General features: G+C 39.8%; 1 protein-coding gene and 1 long non-coding RNA gene across 8 annotated transcripts in view; one reads left to right on the top strand and one right to left on the bottom strand.

Moving 5' to 3' along the window:
- The window catches only part of LOC109630130 (leucine-rich repeat and fibronectin type III domain-containing protein 1-like protein), a 144,991-nt gene extending 139,326 nt beyond the window's left edge, over nt 1-5,665 (top strand). For 2 of the 7 annotated variants that reach the window (XM_069534948.1, XM_069534950.1), the window contains exons 10-11: nt 2,610-2,710; nt 5,269-5,665. In XM_069534948.1, coding sequence (XP_069391049.1) covers nt 2,610-2,662 — 53 coding nt within the window. In that variant the 3' untranslated portion in view covers nt 2,663-2,710; nt 5,269-5,665. Of the gene's footprint in view, nt 1-2,609 lie in introns of all 7 variants that reach the window. The other 5 variants (XM_069534953.1, XM_069534952.1, XM_069534949.1 and 2 more) reach the window with 5 other exon arrangements.
- The window catches only part of LOC109630131 (uncharacterized), a 98,442-nt gene that overhangs the window by 13,733 nt on the left and 61,565 nt on the right, over nt 1-23,144 (bottom strand). The window lies entirely within an intron of this gene.

The raw sequence follows: 23,144 nt of genomic DNA, 5'->3' as shown, positions 1-23,144 counted from the left end.
TGGAAGATTGAAGATTGAGAGACACATTCCAATAGTGCAAGAATCATGATGGTGAAAGCACAATACTGTAAATATAATATTATAGCATACAGTACTTCCTCCTTAACATGCCATATTCTTTTAATTGCTTTTATGTAAATCAGCTATTAGGGCATTAGATAGATAAAACCAACGTTTATGTAATAATGCTCCAGTTGTCTCACTCTAAATTTTTTAAGTGACTTGCACATGCTCACAGACCCTCAAAATGTCCAATATTGCTATGATAATAGGAATCTATGACAGCATGTGAATGTCTCTTTTTGGGTAGATTTTCCCTGTACTAAACCCACACCAGTGCGCTTCCTCTTTAAGACTAATCCACTCAGGAAATAGAGGTTTCATTAGAAGAGATAAATGGAGACACCATTTTCACACAAGTGGCTTCAACAGCTGAGTTGAAATAATTTATCAGCGGCTGTTATATTATTCAGTTGCTCTCAGTGAATGGGTTAAAATGAAGTGTCATCGAGCCTCGCGCTGATAGCAGGGAGGAGATTTGAGTACAGTGTGAGGCAGTTTAGCCAGCAAGTTCAAAGAGTTTTCACCTCCATGAACTCAGATCCGTAGTTGGTCTGATATTTAGAAGACAATTAACTGGCTGGGCATTGCTCATATCACAGTCTTTAATTGTCGAATGAAAGGAGAGTTGCAAAGATTTTTGATAGTGTGAAGTGCTGCACTGACTAACAGCTTACCTTGGATAATAATTGGCTTGAGTCATATTGGAACTAGTTTTTCTAGTTGTTTTTCTCACCTCTGAAACTATACGAGAGGAAGTGTGAGTTTGGCAAGTGTTCTGAGAGGTTTAATGGCCAAATTGGAGTTTCACAAACGAAGGGCTGGGGAGTGCTCATTAGGACTGTAACAGGGCAGAATTTTTAAGAACTTGGTTGAGTTTTACTTTGTTGCAGCAATAAGGTGTCACCATATGCACAAACTTCGACATTTCCCCGATAGGCCTAATTAACAGCTATAACCTCATCTCAGCCTCAGAGGACTGATGGGTATCAGTCTACAGAGCTTCCAAGGAGCATCTCAGACTACAGGAAGACAGATGAACAAAGCAATTATTACAGTTTTTATTTTGACACTTTACCCCGGAAGAAAGAAAAAAAAAAGTGGCCTTTGTGTTCTTTGTTTTCTCCCTTTGATTCCAGGATCCTTGGCACTTTGAGGGCAAACTACAATGAGGGATAATACTCATGTGGTAGTACAGAGGCTGTTGGGGTTTCTCAGGGTGTAGCCATGTCTGTGATGTGTTTCACTGGTTGCTGCATTGCAGAGAAAGGCAACATTGATCTGATCTGAGAGAGAGCCGCAGTGAGTCAGAGTGCTGGAGGAACAGAGCAACTGACAGATACACAGAGAGACCCCATTAAAGGCTTACGGTTGTCAGAAATGTGATCCACCATGAAGGCACAGGCACATTGTGGGTGATAGTTTTCCTTTTGTTAGCTTTTTACTGTTTGCTCCTACTGGACAACACCAAAGTGATCTAGTCCTGTGTAACAGACAGGAGAAAGTCACACTGCTCACTCAGTTCAAGTTTGAAGTTATTATAAATTTGGGGATATTTAAAAGTTGTATTACACTGATATTTCCAAAAGTTAATATCAGTGTAATACTTGCTAATTTAGAATGCTAACCTTATATTGAACATTGTCCACTAGAGGGAATCACTTCAGGAGAACATTGAGAAAAAGCTTGGATGCGGTACTACCCCCTACTGCATCGGTACACTATGTGTGTACTGTATTAATACAGATGGGGGGGGGGGGGGGGGACATGCTGCCATCTTGCAACAAAGACAACATCGTCTAAACTGGACAAACTAAAACCATTTGAGTTTCCATGACAACTGAAGTTCACCGCAGGTTCTCTTTCATGTTAGAAAGGGGAGGGTGAGATGAGGGGTATTCAGCTGCAACATGAAACTTCACCTCTAGATGTCGCTAGATTACACTACACACTGAACCTTTAAGTTAGCTAGAATATCCCCTTAGGTAGCTGCATATTATATTGGTGTTGTTGTGTACAAGGTTTAACCGCCTTGAGCCAAAACAAATGTTCCCAAGAGTTTAAGCCAAGGCAGGAAAAGAGTAGAAGAAAGCGCAAAGATGTGTTTGTGAGTCTGTGTGAAGTGCAAGTGTGTGTTCTCCCCTTGTCCCACCCATGACCCAGCAGTCTGCCTGTCCTCCATGTATTTGAATTTATCATCACTCCTCTCAGTGTCATCCCATATATCCGACCTTATTCTTCACCACCGCTTGTCTCTCTGAATTCATTTCTCTGAATCTCCCTCTCTCTTCCTCCTGTTGTTTCTCAAGCTCTCTCTGCCCCCCAGCCCACCCCCAATCTTCCTTCTTTACCCATCCTCTGCCTGCCCTGATGTTTTTTCTTCCCTCCCCCCTCCATTTCCCCCATTGTATCTGTGTCAGTGTTTTTTCTCTGTTTCTTACTGTTTCTCACCACGTCTCTCACTGTTTTTGTCGTTTTCGGCTTTGTTTCCTATCTCTCTTTCTCCATGTCCCTCCTCTCTGTCTCTTTCTATTTCTTGGACCGCCTAGCAGCAGACGACAGGCGACCTCGTACTGTCGAATGGAGAGACTTTATGATCTGAAGGTCTCTTGGCCCCACAAAGAGATTGCACCAACACTACACAGAAAGCGTAATGTTTGGGACCAAACACTTGAGCTCTCCCTGGATGTTTTTTTTATCCTGTAGTCACAGTTCCTCCCTCTCTTCCCTGTGTCTCCTGTTTTTGCCGACTGACACCTCAATCCTTTGTAGCATGCTGCCATTTGAACCTTTCTTTTCGGGGTTTACTGTTTTCTAGCCGGTTCAGTTCACATATACAACAAAAAAACAATTAGTTACTCTACTCTAGTGGATTTTGTTGTGCAGAGGTTTTCAGATATCCATCCTTTGCATTCCTGTCTCTGCCCTTTTACAATTAAGTCATTAGCAAGTCAGTCCAGTAATTTCCATCCATCTATTGCTTCTGCTTATCCGGCCTTGGGTTGCAGAGGTAGTCTGCCAAGTAGGGTATTCCAGACATCCCTCTCCCTTGAGACGCTTTCCAACTCTTTCTGAAGGATCCAGGCGTTCCCAGGCAAGGTGGGATATGCAGTCCCTCAAGCAAGTTCTGTGGGGGGGGGGGGGTCGGAAATCCTCCAAAAGGAAGGTGCCCAGAAGGCATTCTGACTAGATGCCCACCTCAACTGTTCAAGTAATTTCTGTAGTATAAATATCGACCATTCCCTAGTTCAAGGAACTGCTGGTGGGATCCATCCATCTATTATCAATCCTGTTTATCCTTTAAGGGTCGCTGGGGTGCTGGAGCCAATCTTAGCCGACAATGGGTGAGAGGCGGGCTACACCCTGGACAGGGCCCCAGTCCATCTCAGGACCGACACAGAGCAAAAATAACCTTTCACACTCACATTCACACCTATGAGCGATTTAAAGTCTACAATTAACCTAACTCCAATCTGTGGGAATAAGCCAAAGTACCTGGAGAAACCCTACACACAGACGAGGAGAAAACGGAAATTACAGCCTTTTGAAAGAAACCATTCATGTCTTTCTACAATCAAGAGTGATTGTGTAAAAATGCAGATATTTCCTTTATTGTATCAGGCTCAAGGCAGAGATTAAACCCACTGCATGGTTGGATACCACTAGAGGAGGTGACCTTTGTTGTTTTTTAGATGCAGTCTCAGTTGTCCTTAAAATTACTTTTTCCCCACCAACTTTGAGATTATTGATTATGGATTGACTGCATATTTCTGAGTCTTTCATTTGCCCTTTGAGGTCTTATTTCTATTATCCCCTGGATTTCCCTTCCCTTTTTAACAATACTTGTACTTTGCTATTTCTTCCATCTTTTCATTGATTTCTTCTTGATTATACAATTATATTTGTATAAATACCCTTCCTCTTCTCTACCCATTCCAGCTCTTCCTACGACTCTTATTTACAAAACCTTTACCTGTTAGTTTTTGTTTTTTTGTTTTTCTTGTATTTGTTTTTCTATGTCCTTCCTATCCATCTGTTCACCACTCACACTGCAAACGCCCCATCATATCCTTCATCCATGTGCATGGTACAAAAGGATGATGGAGAAGAAGAGGGGAGAGGAGTAGAGGGTGATGGAGGAGAAGACAGTGGAGCTTTGCAGTGGTTGTGATGGATGAATACATGCTGAGGCATTAAGAAGACTGTGCTTCATTCTTAAACAGACACAATGAGCACTGGCTGTACATAAACGCAGTTAAGAAATATTCCCTCTGACAAATGCAGTTAAAAAATACCCTCCTGACAAATATACACATTACGAATAACAGCTGTGGCAATGTACTGCCACATCAAGTACCGGCTTCATCATTCTTTAACCTGCAGTATGTCTCTGCTTTTCCATGTACGTAGACCTTGCTTTGGCAGGCATATGCAATGTATCTTGCCTCTACAGCAGTTACACTCAAACAGCTCTCACAAAGGAAAACAAACAGATTGTAAGACGTTACCGTCTTAAATAGAATAGATTTTTCTTTCTTAATGACATTTGAAAACCTCTCTGTTACATTGAAGAGAGCCTTTATAAAATGTGACTGCATCCAAAAGTGTTTTAACATTCTGAACTGTTAACCGCGTCTGTTTTGCTCCAAGACAAGTCTGCGACAAAGTCAATTACTACAATTACATTTCTGTCTTTTTTATTCTGCTTTCCCTTGGGAGGTAATATCATCACACAAATATTTAAGTTTTCTGTGAATATTAGCTTTTCTTAAACTTCTAAGTCAAGGCAAACATTCTGAAAACAAACAAAACAGCCCCTTCAGAGAATCTTTATAAATCTGGCCTTTGGATAGGATCAAGTTCAACTCGGGACACAAAACAACAAGTCAAAGCCCCTTACAGATTTATTATGTTCTCCCAACAAGCTTGAAGCGTCAATATTTTTAATACTGTTTATAGGCGGTACTAAATTGTGTCTTCTAGACCTCTGCCGCTCAGTGTTTTTCAACAAAACTTGTTTTTCATCCTTTTGTCAAGACCTGATGTCGTGTTCCAGATCCCAGATTATTTATTTAACCTTCCTGTCTTAAATATTTACTTTTAGAACACAATGTCCTTACCCTTTTGTCATTTTTAACTTGTAGCCTAATGCACTGTTTTTATGGCTCCATTTTCAAATATGTTTGTTTTTCTTTTGCTCTCTTCTAGAGCCCTGATGATGTTTTTCTGGGTGGCAGATGTGAAGAATGAACGTCACCACAAGGGAAAAGCTGGTGAAAACTGTAATGAAAAAAATGGCCCTATAGCTCCTCTCCCTGTATCTCCCATTTACTCCACCCATTACTTTGTGTCCATGAATATCATGGGGTTATAGACCTGAACTGTCTGGTTTACTTTACGCTGCTTATCCTGGTTCTCGTGTCTGGATTGGACAACAGACTGTGTCAAGGCCCGGTGTCGGCTTGGCTGCTGATTGGCCGGCTGCTGCAGGATTAAGCTGTCCATGTGGTCATCTTCGTTACTTTAAATGGAGGGGCACTCGCTAGATGCTGAATTTTCCACTTTGGATCATGTGGATGAGCTCAGATACAATGGGCACAGAAAACATACAGAGGCATGTGAGTATGTCTCAACCAAAAAAAAAAAAGAAAAGATGAATGAACTTCTCACCACCTCAAGCAGCCGCCAAATGCACGGACAGATACTGAGTGGATGGTACAAACAGGAAATGCGTGGTCAACTAGTAAAAATGGACGCTCAGAAAATCAACCTGGATATACCTTACGGTCGACTGCACAGGCAGGAACGAAATTCGTTCAAACAGAAATGTGTGTGGAAGGGTTTGGTTATGGATATGAACAAATGTCAAATATCAGCTCACCTTTGAGGCCGACTCTCAGTGCCTCCACAATGCAACTCTGCTGAACTGAAGGGAGCTGAGCTGGATCTTAACCTGGATCGGACCCTGTTATCTCTCAGTAAGAGGCACAAACAGCATACAAGGAAACCTACTCTGAACTGGTTTGACCTGGACAGAGCTGAATCACCCTGGACCCAGAGTCTGATAATGGACTATTACAAACTAGACTGGACTTCACTAGACCAGCTCATTACATATGGGTCTATTCTGTGCCCTCTTCTGCTCTGGTCCCCTTATCTATGTTTTTCCACTGGAGGGGACCAGTGAAGACCTTTAAGGACTTTTACCAGCCTCTGTCCCATCTCTCCAGGCTCACATCCACAGGTGAGTAATCTGCTGATTAGCCCATTAACTCAACCAGACAAGAAGCCAAATGACAAGTTCTCTCACCCAAAGACCTGGGCTCATTAATTACTGTGACATATGGTAACACACCACCAGTCACCTTGGCCATCTACCAATTTTAGGGTCCTGCCCCGTAGTTTAAGACACACTTTCACTCTGCTGCAGCTCCTCCTGCCGCGAGTGGTGTGTAACTTAATGAGGGCAGCGCTTTATGAGAGCCATCTAATTGCTGTCAGCTAGACAATTAGAGAGCCACCCTTGCTAAACAATCTGCTTCGTTACTGCTCTCTACTGACAATATCATGACAGGCGACAGCAAATGCATCCTCCCCTCCTGTTTGTTTCTAGCTCTTTTAGCATCTGAGTCACTCCCTATTTCATCTTCATCACTCAGACTGTCTCCATCTTTCCTTCTCTGTTCATCAGATGTCTCAAGTTTCTTTGCTGCCTGCCTGGAGCAGAGATTGAACAATGGTGAAGAATTGAATATGCTAGGAGAGGATATGTTTATGAGCTTACACCACAGCCTCAGGGATGGACTTTGTCAGTACAACAGGAGGTCAGCAATAACTCTTTAGTCATGGACAGAGACTGATGTCTGATGTTGCAGAATTCAACAGATCCTGTCCCCAGGCTGCACAGATTTTTAACATCAAAATAAATTTGCTGTGAGCAAAGAAAAAGCATATTTTGTAATCAAATGAAATAGTTTTTTTTCCCCCAGATTATACACCAAACCCAGGCGTGAGTTGTCGTTCCATGTTATTTCCTGGGTCCTGTAGTGTTGAACCTGTATAACAATGTCACTGCCCTCTACTCATCATAAATGGACACACTGGCTCAATAACTTGCTTATTATGGATTTCTATGAAGTCCATTTTAATGCATCAGTGTTTTCCCATTAATTGATGTTGGCAGCCATAGTGTAATTTGTCCCGCCACAGTTTTAATTATGAAAGTTTTTTTGTCCAAACTTCTCACAATAACATATAAGGTCTCTGGCTTTGTATTTGCATCATTGCTCTTAGACCACGTGTTTAGCCCCTGCACTCTGTGTGTACTGCACCTGTGGCTCAGGTTTCGTTGCACATAAGGGTGAACTAAGGGTGAGGTATTTTGTAATTAGATATGAATCCTGAGGCTTGCCTCTTTGGCGAGGTGCTATCTCTGCGGCTAACAGAGTGCATAATAAACTAAACACTCAGATTGTTGGCAGGTTTCTATTTCTGAATAAAAACCAAGACACACATTTTCCACTATGCTGTGGACTGAGGTAGGACCAGGGGTGATTTTTGAAAACATGCACACAGTTCACTCTCATAAGCAACGGACTGAAAACAAAGGGCATGTGTTCTCAAGAAAATTTGCCTGCCTGCCGAGGACGACTTAAAACCTTATTGATGATTTGATAGCCCACGGACATGGTGGGATTCTCGTGCTGCTGATGGGCAGTCTGACTATGATAGATGGGTCAATGTGTATAGAGAGTAAGCGTCAGCGAGGCAAAAGATGCTAAAAACAGCTAACCAATAAAGCAACAGCACAAAGTTAAAGACCTTTAATGTTTTTATGGTAAGTGTAAAAAAATATGGATCGTTATGAAACTGGGAACTTTAGCTGGGAGTCACATTCTAGGTACTTACTCTGTTATACTCCGTTCACAGCAGCACTGCAGGGGTGATGATGTGTGAGTAGCTAGCTTAGGTTATTGCTGAGGAACAAAAATAAGAAAGAACATCCCTACTCTCCTTGTCAACGACAATCATTTACACTGATGGTGGTTCTATGTAACACGATCTGATTGATGATTCATTTTCTGTTCCCCTTATGATTTTACATTTTTTTTGAAAATGTTGCAAAAGAAGTTACTTTTAGTTTCAGTAAAGTAATTGACTCACTCCGACACCCATGGGCACACACCCCCACACACAACCTTAGAGAACAGAATGCTGTTATTTACTCAATTTTTTTTCTTGAAATGAGAACATTTTATTTTTGCATTGACAATATAAAGGTGTGGGCTGTAGACGTTAATTGACCACACAAATTCACAGCAGTGACTTTAAGCAGTAGAAAAATGCTGGCTTACACAAACTCTGAGAACAAGATCTTTTGCAAAAATGTTTTTTGTGGTGTTTCGATATTCGCATACAAAACACTGGGTTTTAGGATTGTCGGCTGTGTCTCAACAATTTGCTGAACAATATTCCAAAAACCTGCATTTTTTCAAGACAGTTTAGGATAGAAGAGCATTCACAGCTTTCCTGGAGCTTTTCCTCGATGGGTGACTGACGGAAATGTCAACTTTTTAGCATGACTGACACATAAAGCCATCCACTGAATGGTATTAGAACAGACACACACTCATTCCTGCCAAAGCATTCACACATTCTCAATAAATTCATATTGTCCTCTCAAACATGCGTCAATGGGAGGTCACAGGATGCTTCCAGGAAAATCTCTTTTGACTCGTGTTGACGTTATTTGTTCAGCTGAGCACATCATCTGGCTCGCTGACAAGATCTCGTCTTTTTACAAATTCAATGGGAACAGAGACACACAAGAAATGAGCACAGAAATAAACATGCATTGTGTAGGTCTCTGTGTGTATGTGTTGTGTCATCTGTTTTTCACACTACCATCTTTTCTGTCTGAGGGACCAAAGACACTTCATAGCACAATGCAGCTGGAGCTCAATACACGTCCCACTCCTTCTGTTTTCCCCCTCTTTTCATTTTCTTCTGCCTCTCCACCTCCTTCACTCCCGCTGGTCGTCCTGACATCTCTTCTAGTTCTCTTCCTCTGCCTTCTCTTTTTAAATCCTCGTCTTTTTCTCTTTTCTACACTCCCTCTTTTTATTTATAAAGCTGCTTATCTTGTACAGACTCCCTCCCTCATTTCACTCTTCTCCCTAACAGTACAATTGAAAAAACCACATGGGCATGATAACATCATCACTGTGTATACTGTATCGTATATACTGAAACACCATGTCAAACTACGCTCAACCAGCGCTCATTTTGATTTATCTTGTCGAGCCCTACAGTCGTCCTGTTACCTTTTTACCCTTGTATGATCTATTTTTAACATTTCCTCCCCGTGTTTTCACTTAATTCCTCTCTCCAACTCGTAATACATTTACACCTAAACCTTTTCCATCTTCCCCCCCTCTGTTCTCTCCCTTTTCTCCCGGCTTCCTGCCTCCCTCCCCCCTTTGCACTTCCTACCCACTTTTATCTTTTCCCCTCCCGTTTCCTCTGTTCACCTTGTCATGCACTTGTAGGACACTCATCACACATCACCACAGTTCAGACAACACTAGGGTGCACACACTCATACGTGCAGCCTTTATACAGCGGGGAGATGTTCTCTCTCTTTCCATATAGGCGCCGGATGTGTCCTTTGCTTTTTCTTCTTACTCACACAGCTGGAAAGTCGAGCATTATAAGTGCAGGATCCAGCTGTGACATGTCCGAGAGCTCAGGGTGTTTTTTTTTACGCCTGATATATTATTTATATGTGTATGTGTGTGTCATGTGCCAAATGCAGCAATGTATGCATGACCATGTCTGGCTACATCATCACCACATCGACCACCAGAAGTGACAGGGGGCTGAAATTGGAGATAGGACCATCAGCCCCCACACGGAGCAGCCACAGCCTTATTCCCGACAGTGAGGTTGTTATAGAAGCCACACTCATTTCTCACCATGCTGTTGTAACCTTTGTAAATCAAATATTCTAAATGGTTGCTAGGAGAGGCTCATAAATACTGCTGCAAAATGGCCACAGGTGGAAGATGTCACATTGAGTGGAACAAGACCTGCAACAGTTCACATGCAGCATTTAACTGAGGAGTATAATAGACATGTTTCTATCACCTGTTAAATGATTCCCAGATCATTCTCTATGGGTTTGCAGGGATCAAATAAAATAAAATGTCACTTCTTCTATCCAGATTTGTCTGTTGCTGAGCAATATGACACAACAGATATTTGTTAAACATACTTGAAGCAAAAGACATTATAGAAATACTGTATATAACTCTTTTGAGGGTCGTCAAAATTTATTTGAAAATGTTGTGAGATTGAGTGTGAAGAAAGATGACATTCACAAACCACTGATTCAAAAATAACAGTCTGTAATCACAGCAGATAGTTTAAAGTAGTTGTTTAGGTATCGCTTATAAAATTCACTCTCTATTGAGCTTGACTTAACACTGTTCTGCTGACCTATGAGTAAATGAAAGGCTCATTCTTATTAGGATAATGGCAGAACTGGATTGGGTGCAGGGGCATTAGGCTGTACAGGCTGCATGAATTATATCCGAGTTCAATTTCATTTGAACCTTTTGAAAATGTGACAGATTTTCACTCTCGAAAAGAGATTAGAACTTTGTCTTAAGATTAGATGATTATTGACATTAGGTAGTCCAAAAAACCAGCTTGAATATGCCTGAATGTCATTAGTTCATCATCAGTTTAATTAATTAATTCATACCATGCTGTTCAGGATAACACACACACACACCATAAAAATGTATCAATCAAAATGATGAAACTAGTATTTTTTTTATAGTTAAACTTTGAGAGAGAGAGAGATGGTGCTCAGTTGGACAGGTCTGATCCAGGGAGATGCAACTGACTGACAAACGGACTGAAATAAATCTGCTTTGTGACCTTGTATAAAAAAATTAATGAGACACACACAAACACAGTGTGATGCACAACAAGCACGGTCATAGTTGTATAAAAGATAACTATGATGAACTGTCTCATAACCTGCCTGGGTGATGCATCGCTGTTACTACTGATAGAACAAAAAGGTTTTGTGTCATTTTGAGTATTGAAATAAAGACAGAGATCATTACACAGGACTCAGATGGATGTGTTGCCAGTGGACGTGCCTTATGCTTATTTCTGACGTGATGATAATAACCACAACAATAACAGCTTAATGTTAACGACACACAACATAGCTTTGGTGCCAACATGCCATGCTAGCTAACACAATGCTATACAGCACAGGAAATAAAATCCCAAGCCAGAAGAACATTCTGCACCTGCCTTCGCCGGCTCAACGTGATTTATTATTAAAACATGATTTGATTGGCCAGTGCTGCTGTTTCCATAGGAAAATTGAACTCTGCACTTTTGCCTCACGCAGCACAGAGCAATTGAACCACAATGCAGTTCAGCAATGCATGACATAGCCCCATTCAAAGTGAACGAGCAGTGTTTCAGTTGAAGCCTCCAACATGCACGTGTGAGTCCTGTGTCACTGGTGGTCCCAACAACACTGGGTACTTTTCTTAAATGATGAAACACTGCTGAATGTGGTGGTGATTTCTAAAGTGCACATCTGTCAGACACATGCATACATGATTATAACTTGTGCTTCAGGCTTGGGAATAATCGTTAATAGACACTGAAGGCATGCAATACAAATGAGGCAGCACTGATTATATTTATATCTATGTACAAATTGAACACAATAGCAACCGATACTGGCTGACATTTAGTGATGCACGGACGTGCAAAGGTCCATTGTGTTGCAAGCCAGAGCAGCATGAGTATTTGTGTTTGTGTGTATGGTGCACCCTCAGGATACAAATGCTAAAAAATGAAGGGGGGAAAAAATGAGGAGGAAAGGAACAAATGGGGATAGTGCGCGAGTCAGCAGGTTACAAAATGATACAGCAAAATAGAAAATACCTTGAGCTATTTACATATAAATGGCAGCAGCTGTGTTTTCCCATTATCTGTAAACTCTATTTAAGGTGTGAACATTTGCATGGTTGTAACTGCACCATGCACATTTTTTGTGTTTTCTGTTAATTTTTTTAATGTGCATTTTATGTCTCAAAACCTCTCCATAAAAATTAACAAAAAAAAATTGTTAGTGAAATATTCACTACATCATTGGCAGTGGGAGCCAACTGGAGGGACATGGAGTTAGCACCTTTGGGTTTCTGTCTGCAGAAACCTATTTACTCCTGGAGGACAGAAAATAGATCTGTTCTTGTATTTTAAATCTTGTGCAGGTTTACGGCTTTAGCTCCACTCTGGGTCTTGGCTTGTGATATTCACAGCTTTATACTGAAAATGCTGATGCAGTATATTTGTATTGGGGGTGAATGAGATGGTGGTGACATTTAGAGATTGTAGTATTTTTCCAAACAGAACATGCTCTGTAGTGAGTATTGGCAGTTTGGCAGATTAAAAACAAATAATGGTGTCAGGGTAAAGTGTAGTGTTGAGAAACAAGGGTTTGTTTTAAAATGTCAGGCTCAACAAAACCCTGGAGTCAAGGCTTTTGATGTACTATTTATTACAGTGTTGTGTTGCAGTGTGATGTTGCAGTGTTGTGTTGCAGTGAAAGGTTAGGATCGGCATCTTGTTTGTCTGGTTCTGATGGCTTTAAAGATAGACAGACACATTTTGAGTTTGTTTTGTATCATATGTTGAATTGTGTTTTGTGTTCTGCCTAATCTCAAATATATATTGTGTATTTGAGACTTGCTGCTTAATGCAGAGTGAAGAAAGAAAACATTGTGTTCATCCTACTTTTATCTGCAGTGAAGGTTTATTGTCAATGGTTTCACTAAAATTAAACTCAGTTTGATTTTGTGTTATTACTGTTGAAGTATGTGGTTTATATTTAATTGGATGATCAGCTGCTTAAAATAAGAAAAGCAGACACAGGAGGACTATATAAAGCTAATCAATGCTTTATTTTAGCTACATATCTTGGATAAGCTGTCTGACATCTTTGCTAAACTTTATCTTGAAAACACATTAGTGTAATTTCATCCCTGCTCAGATGGGATTTGACATCTTTTAAATAATCATCAGTGGAAGTTGAAGCATGGTTAAAATATATGTCAGATAAAATGATGGTTCACATTAACATGAACGCTTTTATCAGAGGGTGCTTTCATTTCTCTTTGTCAGTACAACTTGCACATATTGCAGTGTATTGAGAAGGACTGGCAGTGGTTTAATCACTCATTGAAGGGCAGAGATCGGTGCTGGGTGCTGCACCAACATCACCACCCAGCACTCTGTGCCAATGTCATTTGGACAGGTGGATGAATGAGAAGGCAGTTATAGGGAACTACGCCTAATTAATTGTTCTGTCATGACTCAGGTATTAAATGAAGCTGGTCTCCACAGTACACCTGTCTCGTTGTAAAACCAAAAAAATGCTCCCGGCTGTGGCAACTTTGACATGACATTGGTGCCACTCATTGCTCACAGAAGTATTTCAGTGTATCCTTCAAATGTCAGTCTAGCTTAAAAAATTGATTTCATCTGCCTTTAGAGACCCAAACCACAAATACACTGAAAAACCCCACCACAAATATGCTTCTGAGCTTGGACCACAGGTTCAATTGGAAACTGTTAACTGGGTTAACGCTCTGTGATTTATACTTTGTAGAATAGTAACCTCTAATATTACTTGTATAACAGTTGACTTGGGTCGCCACTATCCTGATATTTGCTATTGCTTGTTCCTATACGTAAAATCAGTATTTTGTTTATCATTTCATGATACAGTGGAGAACTGCTAGAAGCATTTGACTTGACAGTTTTTTATTGTTGACCAAGAACATCCAACTGTACAGTTTTTCTGCCAACGACTCAGTGCGTACCTCGAGAATAGCAAGTGCGCACTGAGCGGCAGGTTTTCCCCAGGAGGACGACGTACACTATGACAGCTAATCATTTTAACATGCTCGCATTATGCTAATAATGAGGCCAGTGGTGTTTGAGTTTGACAAGGGGGATGGTGGGCCTGCCGACTGCCTTCTGTCACATTTTACCCCATTAATCTATAGTCAATTAGCAGAATACATATAATAATTTGTTTGAACAGGGAAATCAACAGCTCAGCGTTGTGGTTTTTATATTGTTACTGAATTCCATGCTTTTCCAACAAGGGTTCGGTGTTAACAGGGAAAACGAGGCAGATGTTTCACATGAAATCTGACTCATGGAAATTGGACAAGCCATTATTTGTACAACATAACTTGACCTTTTAGTATGTTGCAGGTTCATTACTAGATTTTACCAATGGTTTCTAACCTTTTTTGGTTTCAGACGTCTTCCAATGTGTAGTCTGAGTTACAAATACCAAATGTCTGAGTTGTTAATAGCGACACCAAATAATAATTAACCATATACACTCCTCACAACTGTTTATTTCAATACATCATCAAAATCCATTGAATCTATCAAATATAATGTCAATCAAAATTATGAAACTAGTATTTTTTGTATAATTAAACTTCGAGAGAGAGAGAGAGAGAGAGAGATGGTGCTCAGTTGGACGGGTCTGATCCAGGGAGATGCAACTGACTGACAAAGGGACTGAAATAAATCTGCTCTATGGCCTTGTTTAGAATAATAAATGAGACACACAAACATAGTGTGACACACAACAAATACAAATGTGATCCAGAAAAAACATCATATTTCTTCCAGCTAAACACATCTTTTTGCCAGCGGCTGAAAACATGTTTCACCTGTAGCTAACAGGTGTTGAGGAATTCAATATTAACTTTTGCCTTAAAATCACATCATTGTCGAGACAAATTGGCATCACGGTGTTTTAACATGACTGTAAACTAATGTCTTTCTTTCTTTTTCTGTGTTTGTCTCTTTCAGACCATTGACCAGGAGGAAAGACACGTGTCTGAAGTCCAGGAAGACAAAAGAACTGATAAAGAGAGAAACAATAAAGTAGTGGGGTAACCAGTTAACCAAATCATGTCAGTCATCACTGATATCATGCATCTTTATTAGTCGTCATCATCATTATTCCATCAAAAAAAGTTTACAGCTACAGAGTTCTACAGTCAAAAGTCAGAATAGCTTATTGTCAGGAAAACTGCTGTATGACTGCGTTGCTAACATCTTAAGGTTGTAGTCATAATCTTAATTTTTACCACAGAGTCAGTTTCCACAGCTCATTTAACAGTGGTTTAAAGGGGACCTATTACGCTATCCTTATTTTCTCTTATATAATGTACAATATCAATATTAACTGTGGCCAAAGTTTCAGATAATGAGGTAAAAAATAAAAGTAATCCTTGTAACACCTAAGTCAGACCATCCACTCCAAGCACACGATGTTCTCTACTCCAGCATACAAATAACCAAAGGTGCAGGTTTAGTATACAGTCATAAGGCAACAGCAGAATAACATTTTACAAACGTTTCCTGACAGCTGACATTTTCTACTTCAGTCAGCAATTTAGCACATTTCCCAAATGCACACCTATTAACAGGGGCATATATACAGTTTGTGATTGTAAGAATAATTTCACCGTTATGTCACATAAAAGGTTAATATCACATGATTTGCCGAACAGAGACGTCCTGTCTAAATAATTGCTGCTGCAGATTTTCTTTCTGTGCCTGCATATTCCAGATCACATTTAAACTCAAACATGCAAAGATGGATTTGAGATGTCACTTCCAATCAATTATGTTCTGTTACTCAGTGTTGGTCACTAGTTACTCATTATGTAACGTGAGAGAATGTGGTGGTGGAGCTGAGCTATGATTTCCTGTTTTTCGTCAGAAAACCACCATAGCAGCTGCATAATAGGCATCAATCCATTCTTTATGGGGAGACTTTCCCAGCTGACAGTGGGTGAAGTGGGTGAGGTGGGGTAGACCCTGCACAGGTCGCCGGTGTATCGCAGAGCAACCACTCGGTCAATTTAGAGTCTCCCATTAACCTAACGCCAGTCAAAGAAGCCGGAGTACCTGGAGAAAACTCGAAGAACTCAAGCTTTCATTCTGTGAGGCGAAAATACTCACCATTCATTAAGAGGCCGTTTGAGAAAAACAAGGACATGTTTTGAGCTGTGAAATGAGCATAATGGGTCCCCTTTAATGTTGTGTTTGGAAACAATTCCATCTCCATGTGCGTCAAACAGTCGACCCTTTATATCAGTCATCAGAAAATTCAGGTGCTCGATACTAGCATCTCTTTCATTGCTGTTATGCTTTCACTGAAACTTCAGGCTGGTTATTGTAAATGGGATATGCAGACCACAGGTGTCCTCTCGGATCTGTACTATCCATACGTGTTTGCACATAATTGCACACACCACCATTTCCCCTGTAACATCATCATCGTTATAAATCAAGATGCAGTTCCCTGCAGAGATGTAAGTTGGTAGAAGAGAAAATAGACAGAGAGCCTCAAACCTTTTGACCCATCCTAGTACAACCGCTAAAATATAGAAAAATAAACCACAAACGCTTTGTCTTCTCTTTTCCCCTCCTGTGTTACCCTCACCTTTTCTTTGGGCTTTATCTTTTGTATTTGTACATAAAGCAATTTCAAATCTTATAGTTTTGTACATGTAATTTTTATGGTGTGTGGATATTTTCTAATAAAATAAAATAAAAATGGAAGCCTTTCTCCTAGATTGGCTGGTTTGTTTTAATTTATTTTTCTTGTTTTTGTTTTAATTTCTGTTTCTATCTTCAGTCGTACTTGTACTTGTCTGGCAGGCTAGGCATAATTAAGCTGTTTTAAAACATCATGTATAATTACTAAGATGCAACCAGTACTGACAACTTGCAGTGAAGGTGAAAGTAAACACTGTACACAGTGGGGTTAATTTTATGTTCTTCATCCACGAGACTTGAATGCAACTAAATTTGAACAGGAATGTGGTGATTATAGGATCAGGCTGCAGGAGATTAAATTCTAGATTGGGAAATTGCAGGTTACTGATGAAAGCCAATTGCCGTCATATTTAAACTTGTTGTCAAAGCTTCTATAATCAATATTTCTGAGATTACGAATGAATTATATAAGTCATGTGAAAAATGTCACTTGAAGTCATAGTTCCACCACATATCACACCACACTGCTTTGGTTTTACCCATAGACTGAATATAAAGATATACATCATGGCAGCTCCCCAAAAGTGAAGCCAAATCATCCTGATTGCCCTCTAGTGGGTGGTTGCAGAATAGGTCCTAAATCCTGCCTCCTTGTCAGTGGATGGGACATGAGGCAAACTACACATATAAAAATACACATGAAATATTTTTATTTAATTTTTGGTAGTTCTTTTCATACACAATTTATGATCAGTGTTCCTTTTTTTTTGCTTGCAATTGGTCAAACGCAAGTGTTGACAGGACCTTGATACTGCACGATCACTAAAGCACATACTCCAAGTGTCGTCAGAAGCGCAAGTTGGAGATGTTTAGGACATTTAGGCTTCATGTTTGTATAATGGCACACTCTTCTTTATAAACAGGCTGTGGTTTGAGAGCCTATAACGTTACCTAATACTTTGACTTCCATAGCTCTCATCAGTGTTGTTTTCAGCTGCAGCAGACAACTTTTCTCACCTTTACAACTGACTGTGCACTACCTGCCCAGCACCATCCAGCATACAAAGTTAATGACTCCTTAGCTGAGCTTAAGCTAGAGAGCAGGATATTTCCCTAAGGAGTCGGTCAAGGCGTAATAAAAGCTAAAAGGGCAGTCAGTATTTGGAATCTGATACAAGTGTCTAGAGACATTATTCCAAATGAATGATAATGTCACTCAATGTCTGATAGATGTGCAAATAAGCAACTGCTTACTAACAACTCATTCATGTCTAATTGTCGTGTTGATCATTTGTAAGTAATCTGGCTATAGCTCGTTCCTGCTAAAAAGCAAAATCAGGTAAAGCAGGTTAGATGTTCTTTTTTATTTTATTTAGACAGGCACAATAAGTGACTTCACTAAATATGTAGAGATGCAGAGCAGGACAGTGCAGATACGACATAGATATTTCTTCTTAATGTTTTTTTTCCAGATTCATAGAAGGTGAGTGTGATCTCTGACCACTGAATTGTAATCACCAACAGGACTTCCCTCAGGCAGTCTTCATATATCACATTCAAGAGGCCAAAAACATGTTTTTCAAGGCCACTGTGACCTTGACCTTTGACAACCAAAATCATATACATTCACAAGGTAAAACCTGTGTTTGAGAGGTCAGAGTGACCTACTGACCTTTGGCCACCAAATTATATTCAGGTAATTCTTGAGTATGAGTTAATGTTTGTTACACATGAAATTAAATTATTTCGGCATTCCTGATATATTACATTCAAAACAACGCATGGTCTTGTAACCTTGACCTTTTTAACTTTGAGTCAAAGTCAATGTTTGTACTAAATTTAATGACATTCCCTTAAGCTATCATGTTCAAGAAAAACATACATGACCTTTCACCTTTGGCTACCAAAATCTAATGCGTTAAACCTTGACTCCTAATGAATCTTTGTGCAAGATGTGAAGGAATTCCTTGATGGTATTCCAGAGATATCACCTTCACAAGGAAAAAATGTGCTTTGTAAGGCCACCTTGATATTTGCCCCCCAAAATATCCAATCAGTTCATCTTTGAGTCCTAGTTAATATTTGTACCAAATTTCAAGACATTTCCTCGAGGCATTCTTGAGGTCACAAGAATGTGATGGACAGACGGACAACCTGAAAGCATAATGCCTCCAGCCACTGGCTGTCACCAGCGTGGAGGCATAAAAATGTATATAACGTGTACAGGCCTTCAGATTATGCTCAGTGTAGCATTGCAGTGGTCATAGACTGAACCTACTTTGCAGGTTAATGAAATGATCAACCATTTACTGATGACAGACGTATAATTTCATTTTTGCTTTGCTAAAACGTCAACAAAAGTATTCCTGTTCATGGCTGATTGAATGCACCGCTAACTAAAGCTTTACTGGTTTTTGATTGGAACTTTCAAACTGGAAAATTAATATATCTTACCCGGACATACTATATATGCTAATCAGTAAAAAATTGTTGGAGGTTTTCATATATTTTAGGATACCCCATTATAAGTATGCATGGATGAAGAATAATTTACAGTTGTGAGCTGTGTGTAAACAATTCACATTGGGCGGTAGCACTTTCTGATTGTCTGCAAAGTCTTGAGTTTTCCTCTTGTTTAGTTCTCCCAGTTTATAATGCTTCCTGTGAACATAACCTAAATCTGTCTTCTTCCTCCCCTCCCTCCTCTTTTATTATCTCCCCCTATCACTTCCCCACCCCTCATCTATTCCCATCAGCCCCCTCTGCTTTTCTCCCTTACTCTCTCCTCTCCTAACCTCCAATCCCACTTATCTCTCCCACTCTCTCTCTTCCTCCTGTTCTGTTTTTCCCTCTCGACTTTAATACCTAACCGGCTCCACGCAGCTCTATTCTGCTCCCCCAGATCCACTCCAGTTCTCTGCTCCTTAGTTCTTGGCAGGCAGCCGCTACCAGATCAGCTCCCCACAATTTCTGTCTCCACTTTCTTCCTTACTCTCATCACCACCTGTTAACGCTATCTCCTCTCCCTTCCTATTTAAAGCAGGAAGAATTAGAATGGATGGCTTGTAATGGCAGCAGGGAAAAGAGAAAATAAAATATATCTTTCCTAACAGAAGTAGAAAAGGGGAGCGACTACTCTAACATTACTGCAGCGCCATCAAAGACAGAAAAAGAGATGGATAAAGGCCAGACAAGGATGAATACACAGTCTTCCCATCAGCTTTTGGCAACTGTAGAAAATGTGGCACCTGGGGTCTCATTTTGAGATAGATACTAATATTAAATTTTAATTCATGTTCCGCTTTTGATCTCTATAGCAGAGGGTGAATACATTAACAGGAAATCAATGCAGCGGAGTAGAAACACATCAAAACAAAGTCGAACACATCCTGATGAGTCATTATTGTTATGAATTAATTACTTAAGATTACTTAAGACCTTTGCATTTGTACACACTTATAAGTTCTTGTCACAACTGTATGAATAAAACAAGAAGCATCTAATGTGACAACATCCTGTCACAATCTCAATGATACTGTCTATTAAAGATAATCTGATTTGCTACTGAATTCATTAATTAAGTCAAATATGTATCACATACTTCAGAGGGTGGTAACATGAGCTCTATGTAACGGCATATTTGCGAAAATTGTTTTCTGCTTATTAATTTGTAAATCTATGCACCAAGGTGCCACAGATTTAATCAGACCACCTTCCCAACAGGGGCAAGGCTTTGTGTAAATATTGAATATGAATTTTTGTCATGTTCTCTTCTCGAGTTTGTGTTCACCAGACAAAAAAATGTCTCCACACCGACACACAGATGTCAGCTCGATGGTCTTAAAAAAACAGAAAAAGAAATTCAAAGAACACAAGAACATTTGTCACTGTCCTTGCCTATTCTCATATATATATATATATATATATATATATATATATATATATAGATATATTATCATACAAGCTTTTTAATAGGAAGCCCTGCTTACTCACACATCAGCCAACTATGTGGCAGTAGTGTGTAAAGCCAATAAAAATAGAGGTCAGGAGCCTCAGTTAATGTCCCATGACTTTGACCATCGCTTGATTGTTGGCGCAAGATGGGCTGGAGTGACTACTTCTAAAACGACTTATGTAGAATGATGGGACAAACAAAAAAAAAACATCCAGAGAGTGGAACTCAGATAACCTCTCTTTGCATCTATGGTCAAACAAAAAGCATTTCATAATAAATGACATGTCAGGACAACATGTACAACAGCAGCAACTATGCAGTTCCATTCTTGACAGCCAAGAACAGACATATGAGTCTGCAGTGGACACAGATTCACCAACACCTTACAGCTGAAGACTGAACATCTACAGCAGTCTGGTCTGATGAATTCTGCTCAGGCTGCAGATGGTAGATTCAGAATTTGGAAATGTGAGTATTTTGACCCAACATGCCTTGAGTGGACTGTCCAGACCTGCTGGTAGTGGTGTAAATTATTTCCTGGTACAATGTGTGCCCTTTAATACAAATCAATTGTGGTTTAAAAGCCACAGCTTGTCTGAGTATTGTTGCTGACCATGTGCATCCTTTTATGGCTGCAATTTACCGTAATACGATAATGCACCATGTCACAAAGCAAAGTCAAATAAAAAGTCTTTAATGAGGTTGACAATGAAATCAATGTAGTTCAATGGCCGTCCCAACATGATAAATCCATTTAACTTCAGTGACCTCCCCAGTCACCAGATCATGAATCCAGTAGAACATCTCAGAGTGTAGAACGAGAGAGCTTTGCATGATGAATGTGCATCTGAGAAATCTGCAGATGTGATTTGATCAAATCATGTCAACTTGGAGCGGAATATAAAAAGAAAATATAGATTCATGGAATCAATGCCACAAAGAGCTGAGGCTGTTTTGCAAACAAGAGTCCCTACCTAGTGTTAGTAGGTGCTGCTTTAGAAGTGCTTGGTGGCTGTATGAGCACACAAAGGTGACATATAAAAATATATCCTCGTTATCACATAACTATGCATAAAACACACAGAGAGCAATGCATTTTTATGCACACATCCACATAAAAGAAATCCCCAGAGACACATTATCGAGGAAGCACAATGGTTCGTAGAGAAATAGTGTTTCAAGGCTGCCACACTTGAGATGTGTTGATGTGACTGACTTCCTCTATGCCAGAGTGACTCCCACCATTTGCTCTGTGTGTCATTATTACTTGTCAGGCTGCTTCTTGGGCGACTGAATGATTTATTTCTTTGCTGTGACTAACTGTTCCTCCACCAGCCTTCGATTGCCTTCCTTTGCCATACTCAGTGGCAGTGGTTGTTTCTTTTTGGTATCGTCTCAGTGAACTGATGCAGGGAAAACTGGATAAAAGAGCACTGAAAGACTTCTGGGAAACATTTCTGATAGATTTAAACCAAAGGGACTTCAGGCTGGATCCATTTTCAAGTGTTAAACATTCCCTGGTCATTCGCCTGTTGGGGGAGTCTACTGCTTTACCCATAGGTGCTAAGCCTTTGAGGACTGGCTTCTCTCTGAAAACCCCAGGTAGAGAAAGGCCAACTTCATTTGAACTTGCAAATCCTTGCACTTTACAGATAGAAAATATAAATGGAAGTTAAACTAAATAAATGTGACCTGTTAAAGGTCCAGTGTGAGAGATTTAGGTGAAAGGTAACTATTGGCAGATATTTAATGGAGAATAATCTTCATGATGATTTCACTAGTTTGTTTCATCTAAATTGTATGAATTGTAATTTTCTTTACCCCAGAAAAGGCCTTTTATATTTACATGGAGGGGACCCTCTCTACGGATGCCACCATGTTTTTTGCATTAGTCCAGACTGAACAAACTAAACACCTTTTGATTTTTTTTATGTCAACTAAAGGCTACCACAGGTTCCTTTTCACTTTTGGAAGGAGAGGGTGAGGTGAGGGGTGTTCAGCTGCAACATGCAATTTCAACACTAGATATCAAAAAATTCTACACACTGTACCTTTAAGTCAGATTTTGTCAAAATTCTTGTATTATGTCTTATGTAATATTCAGTGAAAAGTGGATGGACCTTAAGGCTCATTCAAATAGACAGTAATTATCCTAAATCAACCAGATTAACAAAGTTAACATTCTTGTTTAAATAGTTTAAATAAGACACTGCCATATAAATAATATTTTCTGTAAGCAATAAACTGATCAAATGAAGATGTGGAGTATTTTGACCAAATGAAACACCATTATGTAGACGTGTACACATGGTAGTTGCATCATATTGTGCTATTGGAGTTTTTACAGCATTTTTTCAACATCAACACAGCAAGCAAGTGGTAGGACATATTGTTGATGTGAGTCACAATTAGACCATGCTCTCACATCTAATGGGCATATGAACAACTCATGTAAGTAAAATTTTTACCGGCCAGTTAAATGTAGTCACTTTCC

Source organism: Paralichthys olivaceus, chromosome 11 (assembly GCF_024713975.1).
Source record: "Paralichthys olivaceus isolate ysfri-2021 chromosome 11, ASM2471397v2, whole genome shotgun sequence".
Taxonomy (NCBI): domain Eukaryota; kingdom Metazoa; phylum Chordata; class Actinopteri; order Pleuronectiformes; family Paralichthyidae; genus Paralichthys; species Paralichthys olivaceus.
Note: the sequence above shows the minus strand (reverse complement) of the source record. Positions and strands in the feature narration are given on the sequence as shown.